The sequence below is a fragment of the Echinops telfairi genome, unplaced genomic scaffold (assembly GCF_000313985.2).
Source record: "Echinops telfairi isolate 266 unplaced genomic scaffold, ASM31398v2 ScPeMD7_7409;HRSCAF=8447, whole genome shotgun sequence".
Classification (NCBI taxonomy): Eukaryota; Metazoa; Chordata; class Mammalia; order Afrosoricida; family Tenrecidae; genus Echinops; species Echinops telfairi.
This window is the reverse complement of record NW_022111309.1, coordinates 16386240-16407433: the sequence shown is the minus strand read 5'-3', so window position 1 is coordinate 16407433 and position 21194 is coordinate 16386240. Positions and strand designations below refer to the sequence as shown.

Sequence of the window (21194 nt, the reverse complement as noted above, 5' to 3'; positions counted from 1 at the left end):
AATGCGCTTCAGCTTCCCCCTCTGATCTTAACTGCTACAAATCTCCAATGTGTCTGACAGATGCGTTTGGCCAAAAGCGCATTTGTGAAGAAAGCAATGAAAAGTGGTCCTCTGCTTTTCTGTTTGCCAGCAGCAGAACCCTGCTTGGCTGCAGCCTGCCAGCACACCAGGTGCTGCAGGTTCGAAATGTTAAGAGGGAAAAAGAAATAACCCCGAATTGAACTTTCAACTGTACACATCCAGGGGAAAATAATTTGCCACTGACAGCCCCAGGCTGCAAATCACTTTCCCAGCAGGAAAGAAAATGAAATCTGGCATTTTATTAAAAAAGTGTCTTTTCTCTCAGGATGGGTTGAGGAGCAAATAAAGAGTAAACGCATGGAAAGAAATGTATTGAATTTGCCTCGTTTGAAAGGAACGCTGGAAACCCTTTTCATGCCCATATGCTGGCCAACTCCGTAATTTCCGCAGTGTGGATGCAGCGGGAGCATGTGGCAATCCGGAGGCTCTCAGCTGGTGAGGAAGGCCCACCTAGGCGTCCTCCTTTTGCAGAACCCCTCAGAGCCATGTTCCTGCCCTAGTGCATCACTGTGGTGTTTGCTGCTTTTATGTGGGGACCTGGGTTGTCCGCCCAACGCTAAGTGAGCCAGGCATGGACTTACACCCAGCTGTCCGGTGTTGGGGTGGGGGTGCTGTCGAGTCCATTCCGACTCTCGGTGACCCTCTGCTCTTCCTCTGTAGGCGTCATTCTTTGTTGTGTACAACATGGTGACAACAGACGTGATTGCGGTCTTTGAGAATACGTCAGATGAGCTTTTGGAGCTCTTCGAGAACTTCTGTGACCTCTTCCGGAATGCAACCCTGCACAGCGAAGTCCAGTTTCCCTGCTCAGCTTCCAGCAACAATTTTGCAAGGCAAATCCAACGCCGGTAAGCTGTGCCACCAGATGTAACAGGCTTGACTTTTCTGTAGGAAAATTGCTAACTGTAGGCTAATGGCCATTCCCTCTGTCCACTTGGACTTGGTTAGGTCTGCCTGTTTCAACTGCGTGAGGCATTCTCGGGGTCTCCTCTCTCCCTCAGCACCTAGGGAGCCACTTGTGTAGTCTCCGTGGGAATCACAGATGGTCTGTATTGAGACTTAGACTTCAACTGTCTGTGTATGAGCTGCAGTATGACCCGGTGTCCACCTTTGTTGTTTACTGCTCTAGCTTCAGCAGTCCACTATCGAGGTCTTGAATATTTATTGAATCAGTAAGAAAATCCTTTTAGACCTTTTGATGAATCATGACTGTATGTTGAAACAAATGCATTTGTCTTTACCTCAACCCCAAACCCTATTAAACTGACAGTAAAGGAAGAAGAAGTACATATCCACAAGAACAAAGGATGGGACAAGAGGTGGATTGGAGATAGAAAACATCAACATAGATTTGGAATCTGAAAAGCCAGCAGATGAGGGCTAGCTGACTTAGTGGACCTCAGACCACAGAAATTTGGGCCTGCACAGCTCTGCCACCAAGAAGCAAGCCTGCTTCTCACCCTGGCATTCAGTCAAGGGGCAGGGTATTAGAGGCCTGGAAGACTCAGCAGACTGGGGTGGAGGAAGTCGGAAATCAGGAGGGTTGGGTGACAATCTTACCACCAGCAATCAGACTCTGGGGATCCCTCCCCTTCACCTACCTGCCAGATGGCAGTCTCCCTCACCCCCAGTGAAGGCTGGACATTGACTTCCGTTCAGGAGGCACAGCTGAGCTGTGAACAGGAGGGACTTCAGTGAAAGCTGACATACTGAAGGCGGAGACTCTTGCCTGCCTTTCCATGTGCCTGACACCCAGGCTTATACTCCCCAGGCAGGAGATAGTAGTTTTTCCCTTTATAGAAGTGGATGAATTGAGAATAAGAGACCTTCTTTTAAATTGGATTTCGTTTGTAAACCCCCTAGGTCACCCTACATTGATACCACCAGCCAACAAAGTCCCTTTATGAATCAAGCCTTCTACAAATCATCTTAGCGCATTATTATGAAATGATTGGTTGAGTCCAGTGCTCATCATGTTTCACCGTCCTACTTTTCTGACCTTAGACAGATGAAGTATTTTCGTCTCCCTCCCAAGATAGACCTGACCAGAGTTGGTGGGCGAGTCTGAATAAGCTTTACTGCCATTGAGGAAAAGATCAAAGCAAACCTCTGAATTATGCAGTGGCTTCATAGAGATGGTGCTAGGTATCAAATAGATGATTTTTGATTTTCAGATAGCTGGACTGACCTTTTCCTTCTTGCTCTGGTTCACACACACCTTCTGTATTATTAACATCTCTGTTCAGTAAAGGAAAATCACTGGAAACAATATGGATCAGATTTTTTTTTCCATTTTGGAATAAATTCTCTTTGAAATTAAGCAGATATTTATCAACAAATAACAGAAAGAATTAAGGGATTAGGTTGAAAACAAACAACAAAAGCTGGGTACTCTCAAGTCACACTCTCACCTCACTAGAGGGTCAGCTCCAGCAGGTCGGGGGTCTGTGTGTTAAATCCATTTACAAGACCTGGCCACTGGCTGGTACCTGGGAGTTGAATGAGTAAAGTTACACAGGAATTAGAGGAAGCTGTGTTTTCTGAACATTATTTCACAATGTGCCTTGACTTAAGAGAAATTACAGGAAGCCCCAAGGAGGGGAAAATACATTTTTTTAGGTTGGTGATCTTCACATTTTGTTCCTTATCACCCAAAGATTTTGAAAAGTTACAGATCTTGAGGATCCCTGGTTGTGTATTGGGTGATGAATTTGGCTGCTAACCATAGCGTCAGCAGTTTGAAATCGCCAGACGCTCTGAGAGAAAAATGAGGCTTTCTACTCCTGTAAAAGATTTACAGCCTAGGAAATCCACAGGGATAGTTAATATTCTATTCATTTGGGTGGCTGTGAGTCAGAATCTACTCAGTGGTGTTGGGTGAGTTTATATATACCTCACTCATTTTTAAAATTAAAAAAAAAATTTTTTTGCCATACGTTTAAAGTGTAGAGGATATAATTTTGCGATAGTTTCCAGCGCATGATAAACATTAGCATTTAAAATTAAAATTGTTAAGCACTCTTTTAAATGAAGCAAAGGAATCTCAGCCCACGTTATTGTTAGATGATGTGAAGTTGGTTCCAGCCCATAGCACCCCCATGCTCAGCAGAAGGAAGCCCCGCCCAGTCCTGCACCATCCTCATCATCGTTCCTCTGTCTGACCCCATTGCTGCAGCCAGTGTATAAGTTCATCTCTTTGAGGGTCTTCCTCTTGTTTGCTGCTTCTCTTCTTTACCAATTATGATGTCCTTTACCAGGGGCTGGTCTCTCCTGGTAACGTGTCCAAAGTACTGGAGATGAAGTCTTGCCAACCTTACCTCTAAGGAGCATTCTAGCTGCGCTTCTTCCGAGACAGATTTAGATTTGTTTGTTCTTTTGACAGTCCCTGGTACTTTCAGTATTCTTTGCCGGCGGCGTCATTGAAATGTGTCGGTATGCTTCGGTCTTCCTTATTCAGGGTCCAGCTTTCCTGTGCTTATTAGGTGACTGAAAATGTCTTGGCTTAGTCTAGGTGCACCTTAGTCCTCAAAGTAACACCCTTGCTTTTCAACACTTTAAAGAGGTCTCGTGTGGCAAATTTACCCAATGCAATGCATCGTTTTACCTTTTGCCTGCTGCTTCGATGAGCACCGATTGCAGATCCAAGTAAGATGAGATCATTAAGAAAAAAAAAGATGAGATTGTTGACAACTTCAATTTTTTCTCCATTTATCATGAGGCTACTTACTGGTCCAGTTGTGAAGATTTGGTTTACTTTCTGTTGAGTTATGGTCCATGTTGAAGGCTGCAATCCTTGATCTTCATCAGCAAGTGCTAAGCAAGGTTGTGTCATCTGCATGTTACAGGTTGTTGATGAGTCTTCCTCCCATGTCAGTATATGTCAGATACTAAGTACCGCAGTTGTTCGGTGATTGAGTGCTGGGCATGTACAATACTGAGCAAACCCTTCCCAGGCTGTTGGAAATTTCATATTGTTTTGAATTTGCTAATTCATATGTCTATAAAGCTGTATCCTAACGTAGTATCTCAGTTATCTAGTGCTGCTGCAACAGACATTCCGTAAGTAGATGGTTTTGACACACAAAATTGTTTTCTCACCGTTTAGGAAGCTAGAAATAGTTCAGGCCGCTGGCTCTAGGGAACGCTTTCTCTCAGCGCTGGAGGAGAGCCCGTGTCTCCCGGCAGTCTCCGTGGAATCTCTCGACTCTGTCTGCTTGCTGGTGTAATCTCACGTATGAGAGGTTGGCTTAAGACATGGCCGACACTAATCTTTTTCTCATTAACGTAACAGAAAACCCATTCCCCAATGCGATTATTACTATGGGAGGGGGGGGGGAATCCACTGCCATGGCTACCTTGTAGGCCAGAGCTGAATCCACATATCATAGAGTGTAATTGTTCACTCATCCTAAGATCTGTACAGTCATCACCACAATCAGTTTCAGAGCATTTTCCTCTCATACTCGTTTCCCCATTTCCCCCTCAGTAATTACTTTTCAATTTTCGTAAACCTTCATTCTAAGCCCCCATGGTCGTTTTGTATACTTCAAGTAAATCAGCCTATGGAATCCTCAAAAAGCAATTTCTCTAACCTTCTTAGCTGACTTCTCAGTGTTGGATTCTCCTTGAAGCCTTCCCGGTTTTCCATAAAAGCTGCCTTTTCCATCTAAAAGCTGTGGTTCCTGTTGCAAAGCTTCATGTATTTCGGAAGATGCCCGTTTGAGTTTTGTTAAAATTTTAATATTAGTCCTGACCTTAAAAAAAAGAACCCAAAACCAAAAACATATTTTTCATGACACAAAAAAAGCATCCTTTGGGGGGAAGGTTCCCTAATGTGACTAGCACCGAGAGAACTTGTCTACTGCCATCACCTGGTTGCAGTGACATGCTTAAATATCTTGTTTGGAATAAACCTGTGCACACAGGAGCTGAAAACCAAGTAGCCATACTTACTGACTTACCCTCATATTGTTTATTTCTTGTGAACACATAATTCTAAGTATTAAATTTTATACTCTCTTAGTAAGAGTAAGATCTTCTGCTAAAAGTAAATAAAAATGGATATTTTTAAGGGTCAGAATACATGTTTAAGGGGGGGAAAACAGTGGAAACCAAGGGTTACAAATCATTTAAGGAAAACCTTTATCATAAGAAATAGCGAACAAACAAAACCAACAGAATAAAGAATAAGGGGAAAATATTACCATCACTAAAACTACAAAACCAGGGACATTCCTAGCAAACTAGATGCTTTGGGAAATTTAAAACAGCAGATATTTTTGAGGAACTCTCTAAGAACGAGAATAAGGAGAAGGAATATGGAGTGAAATAATTATCAGCGGTTCTCCTTTTGGGGGTTACCGACCCTTTCACAGGGGTCGCCTGATTCATCACAGTCGCAAAATGACAGTTATGAAGTACCAACGAAAATAATTTTATGGTTGGGGGTCACCACCACATGAGGAACTGTATTAAAGGGTCACGACATTAGGAAGGTTGAGAACCACTGAATTAGATCAACCCAGGAGATCCAGTATCTGCCTAATTATATAGCAGGAGCAATGGAGAGGCAAGTGTGGGGGAAACAAGCCCCCACCACTAATCACGGGTCCTGTAGGCGCAATTGTAGGGTTATGACATATAAAGGTTATGGTAAAGTCATAGAGTGTAGGAGAGATAGAAGAGAGAGTAACGTAAAGAAGTCAGACACATTTCATGGTAGCATGCTCATCTCAGCTCCTCTTGGTGGTGCACGTGGAGATGGGAGAAGAGCAGGCAGGAGAGAGAGCATGAGGTTTTATTTCTAACCAAAGCTTATATATCTTTGGTGGCATGTAAGCCTCCTGATTACAGCTAATGACCTGTATCCCACAGGAAATGATCAAAGAAATAATACAAGACAGATTTCTGGGTTGGAAGCTATGCTGGAACTGGCTTGTATTAGCTTTACAAGTGTCTGTTGTTCAATTTTCAATTATTTTACAAACTGACTGTTAAACACAGCCATTTTTAAAGATTGAATTTTATGTATTTATAATTAAAATTATGTTAAAAACAGATAGTAAATACTCAACATGCATTACATCTTCATTGTTTTACTAAAGTTTATCCTCTTAAGGTTATTATATTTATTTTATCTGTATGGTAAAATTCTTCTATAATGGTATGCCATACACATTTCTGTAGGGTGAGAACAGACTAGCTGGTAGCAAGTTTGGTGGGTTTTGGTACACCATTTATTGACAAGTAGATTTTAAGTAAAATAGCATCGACAGTTTGAAGTTGGCCACAGTTGCAGTACCTACATCTTGGTTGTTGTAAGCACTACCAATCATGTTGGCATCTTTACCCTGGAGAAATAATCATGAAGCCTGTCCCTGAATATACTTAATTCATAAACTACTTATGTACAATGAGTGAAGGAAGACCTACACTGAGACATAACATTAGAACATTCTGAAACACTTAGGGATAAAGAGAAAGTGGAGAGAAAACTTTTGGAAAAAAGACACATTTTACATGGGAAAAATAAGGCTTCAGATGACATCAGACTTAACCAGTAATAACACTGAAAGCTAGAAGCCATTGGAATTAAGCCCTCAGGCTTGTTTGGGGCATGGTTAAAAAAAAAATTAGAATTCTATATCCAAACAATAAGATAGAACAAATATAATTTTCAGAACATTACCTCCCATGTATCCTTTCTAAGGAAGCCTCAGGAAGACAGACTTCTCCGTTACACCAAGAAAGACTCCAACACTGGAGGGAAGAGAATTAGGGGATGACGGTGAAGGGAGGTTTCAGGGTGACAGGCCACCAGCTGGACCAGATGAAAGCAGGAGGATGGAGGACCCCAAGAGGGATCATCTAAGTACAGAATTCAATGGTCCAGCTAGTTGGAAGGGAAACTATTAAGATGAGATTGTCCATTCCAGCCCAGGGTAGGCCTAATGGGGAAGTTGTTCAAGGTGTAGGCACCTGACTGACCTCTCGCTTCACGAAGGGAAAACAGGGAGAATCAAAGCCAGCAGCTCAAGGCTGATTCCTTTTATGGAGAATGAGGCATTCCTCGGCACTCCAACTTTTTTTTGAATAACAATTTTGCCACCAACTGACTCTGCTTCTCTGCTGCAGTGGTCACACACAGCTCACAGACAGTCCTCAGAGTTAGGGGCTTTATTAAGGAAGTTAGAGGTTGCAATTCAGGGCCTACAACAACTCAGGATAGAGTGCTTCAATCAGGACAGCCTCTTCTCAGCATGCCCATAGGCACACCTCTTCCTGCCCTTGGCTGTCTGGCTTCTGCCCTGCCTAGGCAAGTGTTAGTTCTTTTAGCTCTGCTGATAAGTGCTCAGAGGCACCCCACTCCACCAGCTAATCTCCTACCCGAAGGCGCTGTGGACCCCAAAGCCCATCACTTTGTCTGCCATCAGCTTTCTGTACATTCTGCTGCTTCTGCTTCTCTGCCACAGCTTCTCGCCATCTCAGTAAGGTGTTAGAGCCCTCCCTGTGTCCTCAGAAGAAGGAGCTTAGTGCGGACCTTGGGTCCATAGAGATGCTCCACTGATGGCTCTTTTTTCTTGGTGGTTCTGAGCTCTCCCTTTCTGCCGTGGGGTTGGCTCATTTAAAACCTAGTGAGATGGCTAAATTGACCAATCCCTTTGCTAGAAGTGTTTCAGGCATCTTATTTGCTGGTCTTACGCCCTCAAGGGTGTCGTGCATGTTATTTACGTTATTTATAAGCTTTCTGATTTCTTTGGTGGGCCATAAGCACGTCACATTTGTGTAGTCCCACTCAGTCATTTGGTGGGATTTATAAAGACAATTGTTGACCCTCTGCTTTACCAAGCTTGATGTCCCTCCAGACGACATGTCCAAAGGATGGCGAAGTTCTACCATCTCACGTCTAAGGAAGATGTATACTTCTTCCGATACAATTTAGTTTGTTCTTCTAGCAGTCCACGGTACATTTGCCAACACCAGAGTTCACAGGCACCAGTTTGTCTGCCTTCTGTGTCCATTGCCAGCTTTCTTTGGCATGTGAGGCGACTGAAAGCACCAGTGCTCAGGTTAGGTGCACCAAAATCCTCGGAATGATATCTTTGCTACATAACACTGTAAAGAGATCTTTTTGCTGCAGATTTGCCCAGTGAAATATTCTTCTCTGTTGTTTTCCCCTTCACCTAAGTTCATGTGTCTACCTTCTAGTTAATGATTTAATCTTCTTCCCCTCCCGGCCCCCCCCTTCCCCTCCAACCCTCGAAGAATGTTGTTTTTATGAATGTGAAAATCAGTTCTTGACTTTTACAACGCTGTCCTTCATTTCTCCAGTATTTGTCCTTCGGCGGTTGATTTGTTTGCCTTAGCGTGATGTGTACCATGCATTCTTTGACTCTGTGTTCTATTTCCCTGAGCATTGATTATAAATCCAACTAATGTGAAACCCTGACAACGTCAGTCTTTCCCCGTCCGTCATGGTGTTGCTCTGGACCCAGTGGGGAGAATCTTGGTGCCCCTCATGTGGAGGTGGGGCTCTGCCGACGGCCGCGGTCTTGGTCTGCATCAGGAAGTGCTGCGGGTCATCTTCACTTTTAGCAAAATGTGCCAGCGGTGTATGCACGCTGTCAATGAGCCTCAGTCTCCACGCTGGCGCCTTCTTCATGTAGCTCAGTGCTCAGATTACTTGTTCAGCATACAGGTGGTTTGATGAAAGTGTACAGCCCTGATGTACACCTTTCTGATTTAAACAAATCGTAGTCTTTGTTCAGCTTAAATAACTTCTTCTTGTATATACAGGTTCCTTGTGAGCACAGTGAAGTGTTGTGGAATTCCCATTCTTCACAACGTTAGTCACAGTGGTGTTACGATCCATAGTGTTGAATGCATTTTTTTATGTTTAAATGCATTTTATTTGGAATAAACCCATGAATGTATGGAGTTGAATGCCATTTTATATCCAAAGCACAGGGAATATCTCCCTGACTTTCTCTGCATCTGATACTTTCAATGATATCCCTTATTCCATGACCCAGTCTAAGACTGGCTTATATTTCTGGCAGTTCCCTGTTGATGTTTTCCTGCAACCTGTTATCTTCAGCAAAAATCTGTGTGTCATAATAACGATATTGTTTGATAATTTCTGCATTCGCTAGCCTGCTCGCCTTTCTCAGGATAGGCACGCACATGGGTCTCACCCCATTGACCAGATGGTGTCTTTAGAATTTCTTGGCAGACAAGTGAGCGCCCCCAGCGTCGCATCAGTTGGTGGGAACATTTCAGTTGGTGTTCCCTCGGCTCCTAGAGTCTCGTGTTTTGTCAGTGCCTTCAGTGCAGCTCAGACTTCCTCCTTCAGTGCCATCAGTTCTGATCGTGCGCTGCCTCCTGACAGGTTTGAGCGGCGGCCAGTTCTTTTTGGGATAGTGACTGTGTTCCCTCCATCTTCCCTCCATCAGTGTTCCATCTCGTTTTGGATGACTTCTCCTTTTTCTAGATCCGTACTTTGTACAGTCTGTGCTTTCATCCATAAAGGATGTTGGAAGCGGTTTCTTCTCATGGTGAGCCAGGCCCCATCCGCAAATGATGGTCCCAAATGCCTCGCTCTGCCACGGCACTCATAAGGACTCTGTTGGGAGGAGGCAGCTCTTCTTCTCCAGGGGTGTTTCCTGTGCCTTCTGACCTGAGGGGCTCACCTTCTGGGGCGTAGCTGCTGCTACTTACTAGGTTTTCTGTGGCTAATCACTTAGAAGAGGTCTACCTGTTGTTCGTTCTTGCCAGTCTCTCTTGATCTGGCAGTTCTGACAGAACCTGTCCCCCATGGGTGGCACCACTGGGGTTTGAAATACTAGCGCCGTAGCTTTCAGCACCACAGCAGCATCCAAGCTGCCACAGTGTGACCCACTGCCAGATGAGTGGTGGGAATAGGGAGCCTAGAGGAGCCAGATGAAGGAACTCCGCAGACGGTGATCCTTGAGCAAAGCTTTTGCAGGAGGTCAAGGAGCAATCCATGTGGCTGGGGGTGGTGGTGGTGGGGGCCATCCACGTGGCTGGAGGGTGGGAGTGGGGGGTGCCATCCACGTGGCTGGGGGTGAGAGTGGGGGGTGCAGCAGGTAAAAGGAAGAACAGATGTAAAGGAGCAGAGTCGGAGGAGATGTGGACAGAGACCAGAGACATAGGGCCCTGAAGGCATTCTAAGGCTTGTGGCTGCAATTGTAGATGAGACGTGAGCAGTGTGGGGTGGGAACCGAGGAGTGACCTGTAGAATTTAAGTTTGACAGGGTTATTCCAGCTGCTGTTACAGACTGTAGGGAGCCAGGATGGACACAATTGTCCAATAAATTAATGATTTTCCCTGCCACTAGCTGTAGCTGCGATATATCCTAAACACCAAGAAGAATGGAGTGGATTTAAAAATAAATAAATAACTGCTGACTCTGTTCTGATGCAGGACCAGCCCATGTATGTCAGAGCAGACCTGTGCTCCACAGGGCTTTCTCTCGTTTTCTCCCCCCACCGCCCCCATGCTGGACATTGGGTTTTTCCTAAGAGATTCCATAACTGTCTGATCATAAAATCCTAGCTTGGTTCAGAGAATCCAAATACGATGTCATTTAAATGACCAAATAGTTTTAAGATTCTTTTTCCCAAGCTTGACTAGAAATCATATAGTATGGAGTGGTTTGGTAAGAGTACGTTTCAGGAAGCTCTGACCTTCATGGGGGGAAAGGCGCTTGGATTTCAACACAGGCTTGCCACAGCTCCTGCAAACATGAATGTTTTCAGCCCAAGATGCCAAGTGGGTATTGGTGGAAGGATGCATTTTATTTTTATGTCCAGCTCTGTACCTGTGAGCCCAATTTTGTGGTGAGTTCTTTGGCCTTCTCTGTTTCCAGCTGGGTAATCTGAGCCACAGATGAGCTTCTGGGGATGCTGCCTCCCACACTGGGCTGATCTCAGCATGTCCAAGGTTGCATATGGACCTGATCACTCCCACCCACATATGCAGGGGTCCTTAGTCATCATGTGAGGGTGATGGTGGTCTAGGTCTTTCTGTGGGTTAGCCAGCCCAATCTGGCTTTGCCCTTGGAGAAGACACGCCCGTTTGATAGCACAAGGTGGGCAAGAAGACAGCTCAGTGGTGTCCCCACCCTTGGTAGTCACCCAGCGGGGCCTTGCTTTTCATCACGGTGGTGATGGAATGAACCCCAGGAGGTCTCGTAGTAGACGCGCCCCTTAGTCAGCACCTGTCTTCTCCTCCGGCGTGCTTAGTCACTGTTGCTGTGTTTGCTGTGTCTCTGGGCTGTACTGATGAGCCAGGCTCAGCAGGGAAGAACACCCTGGCAGCCCAAGGCCCGTGCCACCCAGTTAACAGCAGGGGGCAGCCGGGCCCTTGGATAAAGTGAGGGAGGCTTGTTGGCTGTCCTTTCCCATGTAGAAGGTTGTGGGCCTTTTCTCTGACAACTGCAGAGGCTGCAGCCACCTTCTTCCCCTGGCCTTCTTTCCTCTGGGCATTTTGGGTGGCTGGACAAGAATGCTCCACAGGGATTTCAATAGCATTTCTTCTGAGGGACTCTCTGTGGATTGGAACTGTTAACCTTTCCATTAGCACCTGAGCACCTAACAGTTTGCTCCAGCCAGGGACTCCTTGGGACCTCCTAGACCATTGCTTCCTAAAGTGGGTGGTGATACCAGCCCTTGTGGGGCAGGGGGCAGCGTTGTTGGGACCATGCAGGAAGGGCGGCAAAAGCCGTTCCCTGCGCTTTATCCTGGATTATAGACTGTTGTACAGTTTTTCATTGCTCGGGAAACACTGAGCAGCCCTGCTTCCCACCCTGCCTCCACCCACAAAAAAGGTGGGGCAATAGGGCAGATATGTTTGGAGCTTATGTCCTGGACCCTCAGTAAATGTTTGATGTGAAAAGAATGTCTTACCGGGTAGGACACATTGACCAAACTCACTGCCCTGTAGGGGATGTCAACTCATAGTGAGCCCTGTGGGTTTCTGAGACTGTGTACAGGACTCTCTCTCCCTGGGAGTGGCTGTTGCCATCGGCGGTGGTAGGTACTGGATTCGAACTCACTGGTCTGTGGTGCTCACAGGAGGAGTGCAGGCTGGGACATGGGCTGTGCGGGAGCCCCCTCAAAGGCGGTTGTGTCCTTTGAGGACTGCGTGGAGCAGGTTGAGAGGAGAGCACAAACAGCCCTTCCAGTGGGGAGCTTGCTCAGGGGGAGTGGGTGATTTCTGTGTCACAGCCCCAGCCGCGTGAGGGGCCGAATCCGATGGACCTTGGTATTTCCGGCCACACACTACTGTGGCGATCATCAGTTGCCCTGGCAAGACTAGCTTCCAGGAAATGGTGAAGGTGGGTCTAAGAAGAATGGGGCAAGATTGGAGACAGCATGGACAACTGTTTGCGAGGCTTTGACACAAAGGGGAGCAGAAAATGGAGCATCAGCGGGTGGCGCATAAGTGCTGCTCATTTTTGTGCTTAAGCGGGAAGGGGAAGGACAGGTCTCTGTGTAGGTGGGGATGATGCTGTTGAGAAAGGGGACATTGGTGGTGTCGGAGCAAGGGGACGCGCAGGTGCAGGGTTGGCTTGATTTGAGAGCACGGACAGCAACTGTCCAGGTCCAGGTTTCGGGAAGATGTGCTGGTGGAGCCTGAAAAAGGCCTCGTTCGTTTGTATCTTTTTGCCAGGGACACAGGAAGCAATGCCACTAGCTGTGAGTGGACACGAAAGAGGAGGTGTCACGTCACCATCTCAGAGAGAGAGACTGACCAGACTGGAAATGTAGCCCGAGTTTCCCTCAACTACTAAGGGCCCACTTGAGGCTCAGGATCAAGTACTTTTATTTTAACTTTTTACTGTGAATTACGTGGGAGTGTACATATCCGAACAGCATTTTTTCAATTTGACACCTTATTAAACCCTTCCGTGGTTTGCCCTACCCCATCTCTCGCCCTCTTGTAGGGCACTGTCTTCTCCGTCACTTCCCCTAGCTGAGCACTCCCCCTCGAGCCGTGATTTCAGCGAGCATCGCGCTGTGGTTTTCTGCAGCTATGGAGAAAACTATGGATGTGGGCATGGAAGAGGCAGAGGGTTCAGTTTAACTAGAGCTGTAGTTTTTCCAGTCCAATGCCACAAAGCGGGAAAGGGCGTGATGGGTGAGGACGGAGCCAGGTTCTCGATTGCGGAATTTAAGCTGGGCAGTGAAGGAAGGGCAGGTTTCCTGAGGGTGTGGGGTGTTAAAAAGTTGGTGCAATCCTTGGGTTGTAGGTCCACTGGGGCCCGAGGTATTATTGAGGTTGGGATCATGGGAGGGAGTGAACCGGACAGCTGGGAGGCGGTGGCTGCAGAGTGCTTGGCCCGAGGAGAGGTGGAGGCGATGCAGTAGTTGGTCATGAGAAGGCCGGGAGTGAGTGATGACGATGACTGAGGTCAAGATGTTGGAAGGTTATTGGTCAGGCTTTTGAAATCACTAGGAATTAAGACAAGTGTAGTTGGACAGTGACAGTAAGGCAGGTGACGTCAAGAGGTGGTGTTGATCCTTTAAAAGTCAGCGGGGGCGTGGAAGGTGGAAGTGGTGGTGGTGCTGAAGAGGAGGGACTACCTCAACCTGTGGATTCTCCCAGATGCCTTTACCTGTCATCCTCACAGAGCGTGGGCCGCCCCTCATTTCACCTTTGAAGACGTGAGGGGGCGGGGCGGGACATGAATGATGAGACGGTAGTTCTGTATCTTTGTTGAAAAAGTGCTGAAGACTGAAGAGCCCAGGATCTTTGACTCCCCCTTAAGTGAACGGGAGAGAAGTTAGTCCTATTTGGCTCATGGTTTAACTTGATGATCGTCCCTAAGACTGAACATTACTTTCCATCTGAGGGAGGGCAGGCTAGCTGTGGGACAGTGGTGTTCATTACGCGCCACTGGTTGGCTCAGAAGAGAGAAATCAGCACGAAAGCTGGGGACGTTCAGGCTTTTTATCCCATTAGCTTCATAACTTCCCTCTAGAGTAAAAACAAAAAGTTATATTTTCCCTTGATTGTTAACTTATCAGTGATACATAGATTTAAATTTTAAAATGTCGGTCCTTAAAAGTAAGAACCACTTGAGGTTCATGGGTTTGATATATAGATTTGTAAAGAGAGAGAGAGACCACACCAATGCTGGCATTCCTTCTGTTTTTAAAACCAGAGCCAAGGGCAGAAGACTGACCATCCAAAATGCCATTCCACAAACACAGCTGTAACATCTGACATTCTTGGGCTGCATAGTTGGTGTTTTTAATCATACTGTATTTATAGTACTGTAGCCTGCTTTTTTTAAACTGAGCATTTTAATATGCATCTCCCCTGTTACCACATAGTGCTTGAAAATTAGTTCATCATGTTGTGTTTCCTTAGAGATCTCTCTATCACTTCTTCATTGTTGTAAACAATGCTATATTGACTGAACAAAGAGTTTTATGCATTTGGGATTGCTTTCTTACGATAAATTTCTAGAAGGTTAGAGTAAAATACTTGAACGGGGGTGTGAAGTTTAGTGTTTGTCTCATCTGTGAGAAAGCACAAAAGCCAAGATGACTGTCATCAAGTCCCTTCTGACTCGTAGCCACTCTGTTCCGTGTACCGCAGTGAAGTCAGATGTGTGACTCCACAGCTGTGTGGCTGTTCTTCTGGAAGCGGAGGGCTCGACGGGCATAGAGGTAAGCTAGTGCCCAAACAAAGAAGGAGCCATTGGTCCAGAGGTGTGGTGAAGCTGACTTACAACAGATCCCAAGAAGAGTCCAAGTGAGGACTGCTCTGTTCTGGATTGTGTTTGTTAACCCTCCCTTCATGCAGTGCGAGGCTGGCTGCTTGGGGAAGAGCTCCTGAATTTGTCAGGGAGTGTAGGGACTGTTACCATAGAACAGTTAGACTCATTGAAACGTGCTTGTGGAGTCTTTGGTAACTTTTCTGAAGTAATTTTATCATCTCCCCAGCCCCCTTTCTAATTTGATATTTTGCTTTTGTAGGGAATTTGTAGCTAACCAGACTTGTGAAGTGAGAGAGTGGTCTTCATTCAGTGTTTCCTTTTTTAATTGACAGTGTCTATTACTTTTAGACATGTGCTCATAAATTTCAGATCCAGGGCAGCTCTGTGCACCCACTAACAAACCTTCCTCATCGGTGCTCTGTTTCAGGTTCAAAGACACTATTATCAATGCCAAGTATGGAGGCCACACGGAGGCAGTGCGCCGGCTGCTGGGGCAGCTCCCCATCAGTGCCCAGTCCTACAGTGGGAGTCCCTACCTCGACCTCTCTCTCTTCAGCTATGATGACAAGTGGGTGTCCGTCATGGAGAGGCCCAAGACTTGTGGTGATCACCCTATCAGGTACACCTGCCTGCTACTGGCCCCGCTGCTGCAGGCTGAAGAGCCCTGGTTTCCCCTTTTCCGTTCCCAAACACTGTTCCATGGAGACTCTCCCCACCTGTCCTCCGGCTGGGGTGAAAGGGCAGGCTGTCTCTGTGATGTGGTGTTCTCTGACCACTTAGGTACCAATCTCCTAGGTTAACTAGTTCTATCTTTTGCTTCTCATCAAAGTATCCAATTCAAGTTGTCCTCTTGAAAAATATCCAGGGAAGGAAACAGTACTTTTCCATTTAATAATCTAATATCAGCCCATCATAGTCCTTGGAGTTGAGGTTTTTTACCATGTCTGCCATAAATTATTTTATTCCCCATGTTACCTAGAAGATGCAGAGGCGTTTGGGAAGTAAGTAGGTTTCGAAGAAACCCCTGTTTCTTCTCTTTGAGGAGTTTTGGAATATATATTACTGTGTTATCAGTGGAACCTCTTTTAAGAATCGCTCTAGACAAGTCATGCCTCAGCCTTCCCCCTGCTGCGCCTGGAACCCGGCTGGTTCCATGAATGGGCAGGCGGAGGAAATGGCCCCGTCACGCTGGCAGGGCTACTCGAGTATTTCCTGGAACCCTGACCTGGAGCTGGGAAGGGCCTCTCCACCGTGGACAGGTGCAGTCCTCTTGTTTCTCACCACACTCGCTCAGTGGGAAAGACTTGAACGTCCTTCTCTGACAGGTTTCAGCCTCATACAGGAGCTGGCTTCTGCAGGTCTACTGTACCATCAAATACCTAGTCTGGGCCCACATTTCCCGTGGTCTTATAATGTTCTTTTTACAGTTTTGGGAACCAGGATGTAAACAGGCCCAAATGTTGCATTGTCAGCAGTCTTTGTTAATCGACAGGTCTGCCTTCCACCTTTATTTTTCCTTGCAGTGAAATTGTGAAAGTTGTTGGGTAATAGTTCCCATTGTATCTCAGGGTGGAATTGACCGTTGTCTCAGCCCCCCATATGTTTTTCTATAAACTTATAGTTAGATTAAATTACAAGCCATTTGTGGGCTGAGTTACCTGGGTGAGGTTGCCATGTTCTTGCACATCCGAGCGTACCGCGGGCTTGTTTGATAGAGCACCATCACAAAGGGTAGCCCTTTCCTTTCCTGCTCTCTTGTCCAGGCAGCTTGGAAAGACAAACCAGGATGTTAAATCTGGAAATGCTATTGGAGCAAAGTGGGATTTTCTCATAATTCTTATTTTTCACTTAAAATGAGAAAAGTCAGGCTACTAAAGGCATTTGAAGAAGATAATGCCATTACTCTAAATCCTTTTGTTTGATTTCCTTTGCCAGTATTTTACACCAGTTATAATCACAGGAAGCACATTTTGTAGTCTGCGTTTCTCACTGTATGTGATTTATAAGTGTTTCCACTGCTGTTGAGCCCATCCCGGCTGACAATAGCCCTACGGGACAGGGTCCATCTGCGCCACAGGGTTCCCAAGGCTACAAATCTTTGTAGAAATAGCTTCGTCTTTCTTCCATGAGGTGGCTGGTAACTAAGTACAAGTAAATAAATAAATAGAATAAGAAATAGCCTGTTAATATATAGGAAGGGGCGGCTGCAAAAATTTCATTAGCTTTTAATTACATTTTTCAATGAGCATTTTGAAACCCCCTTGTATATCTTGACATTTTGTTAAAATGTTAGTACTTTCAAATGTTAATTGAAATTAAGTTCATCTGTTTCTTTCTTCTTCTGCCTCCTGCTCCCCCTCCACCGTCGTCATCATCATCATCATCATCATGTAGCTACCTGAGAATGTAAGCTCACGCGTCTGGTGTGCACTTTACTTCCAGCTCTGACCCGGACAGTCTTGAGACAGTAGCTGCTGGGATACTTTGGACTACAACATAGGGTCATTTAAGGAAAAGAAATGACCTGATGACTCAGGACAGTATAATACGACTGATTAACAGGTGGCCCTAAAACTAGCTAATTAGACCAAGGTGACTCCACACTTTTGAGTAATAACGTGGGGCTGGCGCGATAGGAGATTTCATTAATAAGGCAGAATAATGAGTGGCCAGCTTTCCTCCGTGGTGGAGATTGCAAGGTGGCGGCGAAGACTAACCCCCTCACTCTCTCTCTGTTCTCACTCTGGGCAGGTTCTACGCCCGGGACTCTGGTCTGCTCAAGTTCGAGATCCAGGCAGGCTTGCTGGGCCGCCCCATCAACCACACCGTGCGTCGCCTCGTGGCCTTCACGTTTCACCCCTTCGAGCCTTTCGCCATTTCCGTGCAGAGGACTAATGCCGAGTATGTCGTCAACTTCCACATGCGCCACTGCTGCACGTAGCGGTCTCACCAAAGCCAGGTGACCGGTCTTCCAAGACGTCATTGCCGCCCTCTTATCTCTGTCGACCCCAAAGCAGCCGCCTCTGACCACCAGTCCTGTTCCTGCAGTTCCAGACTGGGATACCTCAAAGGAGACTGAGCAGAGAGAGGAGTTGGGGGAGGGTGGAGACCTGACAGATCAGTGTAACTGAATTTTTAAATGGTGTACAATCTAACCGCTGATGGACCTCGAGGTCTCTCGCCTTTTCCCTGTGGGAATCCCTAGCATTAATTACGTTCATTTAACTTTGGTTTTATTTTGCAATTTATTGCCGTTACGAGAGCATTACTCGGTCCTCCTCCTTTTCCCTTCGTTGGCAGCGTGGTGTGCAGCCAGAAGCAGACACAGCTCGCTTGCCCACGAGCGCCATAGATTCTCTTTCACTTAGCCAGCAAACAGGGCCATCTCTATAGGCAAATGAATCAGTGAATGAATAAAGCCTTGCTATTTTCTTACTGAAATATAGCCTGTTTGATGACCGCCTTATGTTCTGATCAAACCAAATGCTTTTCAACTACCTGGATCCCAAGGAAGCCTGTGAAAAGGACCAGAGGCCACAGCTATGCAGCTGCTCCGGGGAGACCTGCATAGCGTGTGCCAGCATCGGGGACGGTTATCTACCAGGACCGCTCCCTCCCCTAGGGTGTTCACTCGGCCCTTGTTACAGCTGGGGGATCCAGGCATAATTGTACATGCTCATGTGGAAGCATGCTCCCATCTGTGCCTTCTGTCCTGGGCAGGTGGGAGAGGAGCAGCTTGTTGGCTGTAGCCGAAAGAAACCCTGTAGCACACAGTGATTTGGGTGGTGGGAGCTGGCAAGCTCCCAGTGTCCCTGCAGAGAGCACTGGCTGTTCTAGGTGCCTGTGCCATCATATCTACCCTACAAACACCTGCCACCCCCAGCCCTCATCCGTCTGCCACATTCTTCACTGGGCTCCAGAGAGCTTGACAGATGCCTTAGATTTCAGCTTTGTGGTGCATCCCTCCTGCATATAATAGCTTGTTTTGTGACCTCTCCCATGGAGACAGCCCTGCAATCCTGGGATCTACACAGGCTGTGAAAAGGGACATGGGTGGAAGCAGCTGGATTTTAAATGCCTGCTACCACCCAGACTGACTTCCCTTGGAACCTAAGAACTGGTTTGTGTGTGTCTGAGCTCCAAAAATAATAGTTCTGCCTCTTTCGTCATCTTGAGTGTCTATGTGAATTCTCATTCAGCGTCAGCCTGTAAGTTTTGAGCACCCTTGATGAGTTAGGTAGACAGTGTGTGTATGGATTGATTTGGGTACCCCACCACCACCACCACCACCATAGCCTACCTATATTTCGTGATCTGCTGTAATTATTCTAAGTGCCATAAACCCTCACCTCTGTGATGGCTAATATGGCAGGATTAGTGGCAGGTGTGTTAATGAGGCTGGTTATAATTTATAGGATTGGTTGTATTTTGGGTCAATCTCTTTGACAATATAGAAGAGATTAAGTGAGCAGAGACTGAGGACTCTCCTACCATCTAGCAAAAATAATCAGAGTGAACTGTGTCCTCTTGACCAGGGGCCTTGGTGCTGAGAATCCCACAGACCCACGGGAAAATTAATGTCCATTTTAGCTCCCTAATGCCATATTAACCTCATACTGATCTTTATGAGCTCCATTTTATTTTTGATAATTTCCTTTTCCTAGATACATACATTCTATGTTCCAGTTATTAATGAAGTTTGCAGTTATGCTACATCAGCAAATGAAGGTCCCCAAATGTTGACTCTCCACCATATTAAATTAGGCTCTACTTTTAACCGGAGAGCCCATATAAATGGAAAGCCTTCTTCTGGGGCTAGTGTTAGGAATTCAGACTTCCAGCTTCCTCAGCTGTGAGCAAATACTTTTTTTTGTTAAAGCCAGTCACTGGGTATTTTGTTAAAGCCACACTGGATAAAGAAGACACTAAGACAGTCCTCTACATGTGCCCCACCTCCAAAGTCTCAATTTTGTACCCTTCATTCTGATCCCTGGCTTGTCTCCTTTCCACGTGCTCAATCTAGCACTCCCAAAAACAGAAAAGGCTTCAATATATTAGCCCCGCTGGCACTGGTTGGGGTCGGGTGAAAGTGCTGCAACTATGGAGCAGCTGGTGCCGAGTCAGGGAAAATTGTTTGATGCGAACGGGAGCATACTGTGTAGTATATCCTGGACATCCTTTCACATGACGCATTGGCAAGCTGAGGGCCAGTGAAAAAGAGGAGGGCCTTTTATGAGACGGGTTGACACAGACTGCAACCGTGGGCTCACACGTAACAATTGTGAGGCTGGTACAGGACTAGGCATGTTTCCTTCTGTTGTGCGTAGGGTCTCTGTGAGTCGGGAACAACTTCACTGCACCTGACACCAAAACACTGCTGAGTCCTCTCGCTCGTCTGCCAGTTTGTGGTACTGTGGTAGCTTACGTGTTGCTGCAATGTTGGGAGCTATGCCAATAGTCTTTCAAATACCAGGGTCTCCCATGGTACAGAGTTTTCAGATTGAGAGAGACAAGGGAGAAAGAACGGGCTGCCCAATTCTGAGAGATTAGCCCCCAGAAATCTTAACTTAGGTATAGTTGTGAAACAGTGCCAGAAGATGAGGCCCTCAGTTCACGTGCCACTTGAAATACAACTAGGTGCCCAGAGTAGAGGGGACCTTAGGATATGGCTGGGCTAAAGCTTCCAGAGCCCTCATTTGCTGGTGCAGACTCAAAATGAGAAGAAACAGCTGTGAGCACACATTAATAATCTGCATGTACGAGTCTAGGATAATTGGAAGTTGACGAAAATGAAATGGAACTCTTAAGGATTGCTCTCCCAGGCATCACTGAGCTGAAAGGGACTAGTCTTGGCCATTTTGAATCAGGCGGTGATATGGCTTACTATGATGGGAATGACAAATTCAAGAGGAACAGCACTGTAGTCGGTGAGAACATTGCAAGATCTATATTGAGGCGCAGTGTTAAAGTGTGATAGCATGGTATGTATATGCTTACAAAGAAATCTAGTTAATACAACTCCATAGGGTTGCTGCTTTGAGTCAGAATGATTCAATGGCAGTGGGTTGGGTTTAGGCCTCTGGTTGTAACCCTGTTTGGGATAGGGTGTTCTTTGTTACATTGTCGTAAATCAATTTCTTTTGAGATATGAAAAGATGAAGGAGATTAGAGATGGAAGAAGGTAGACTTCTGCCACATGAAGACCACCCAGGGGCCAACAAGCAGAAGCTGACACAAGACAAAGATGTTCCCCGAGAGCCCAGAGCGAGAGGGAGGGAGGGCCTATCCCTAGAGTAGGCCCCTTGAATTTGCACTTCTAGCCACCTGTGAGAAAATGTGTTTCTCTTTGGTAAAGCCCCCACT

General features: G+C 46.2%; 1 protein-coding gene across 4 annotated transcripts in view; it reads left to right on the top strand.

Moving 5' to 3' along the window:
* Positions 1-18272, top strand: part of DET1 (DET1 partner of COP1 E3 ubiquitin ligase) — a 35949-nt gene extending 17677 nt beyond the window's left edge. For 2 of the 4 annotated variants that reach the window (XM_045296508.1, XM_045296509.1), the window contains exons 5-8: positions 742-929; positions 15259-15450; positions 17226-17237; positions 17583-18272. In XM_045296508.1, the coding sequence (XP_045152443.1) occupies positions 742-929; positions 15259-15450; positions 17226-17237; positions 17583-17772 (582 nt within the window). In that variant the 3' untranslated portion in view covers positions 17773-18272. The remainder of the gene's footprint in view (positions 1-741; positions 930-15258; positions 15451-17225; positions 17238-17582) is intronic. The other 2 variants (XM_045296510.1, XM_045296511.1) reach the window with 2 other exon arrangements.
* The last annotated feature ends 2922 nt before the right edge of the window (positions 18273-21194 follow it).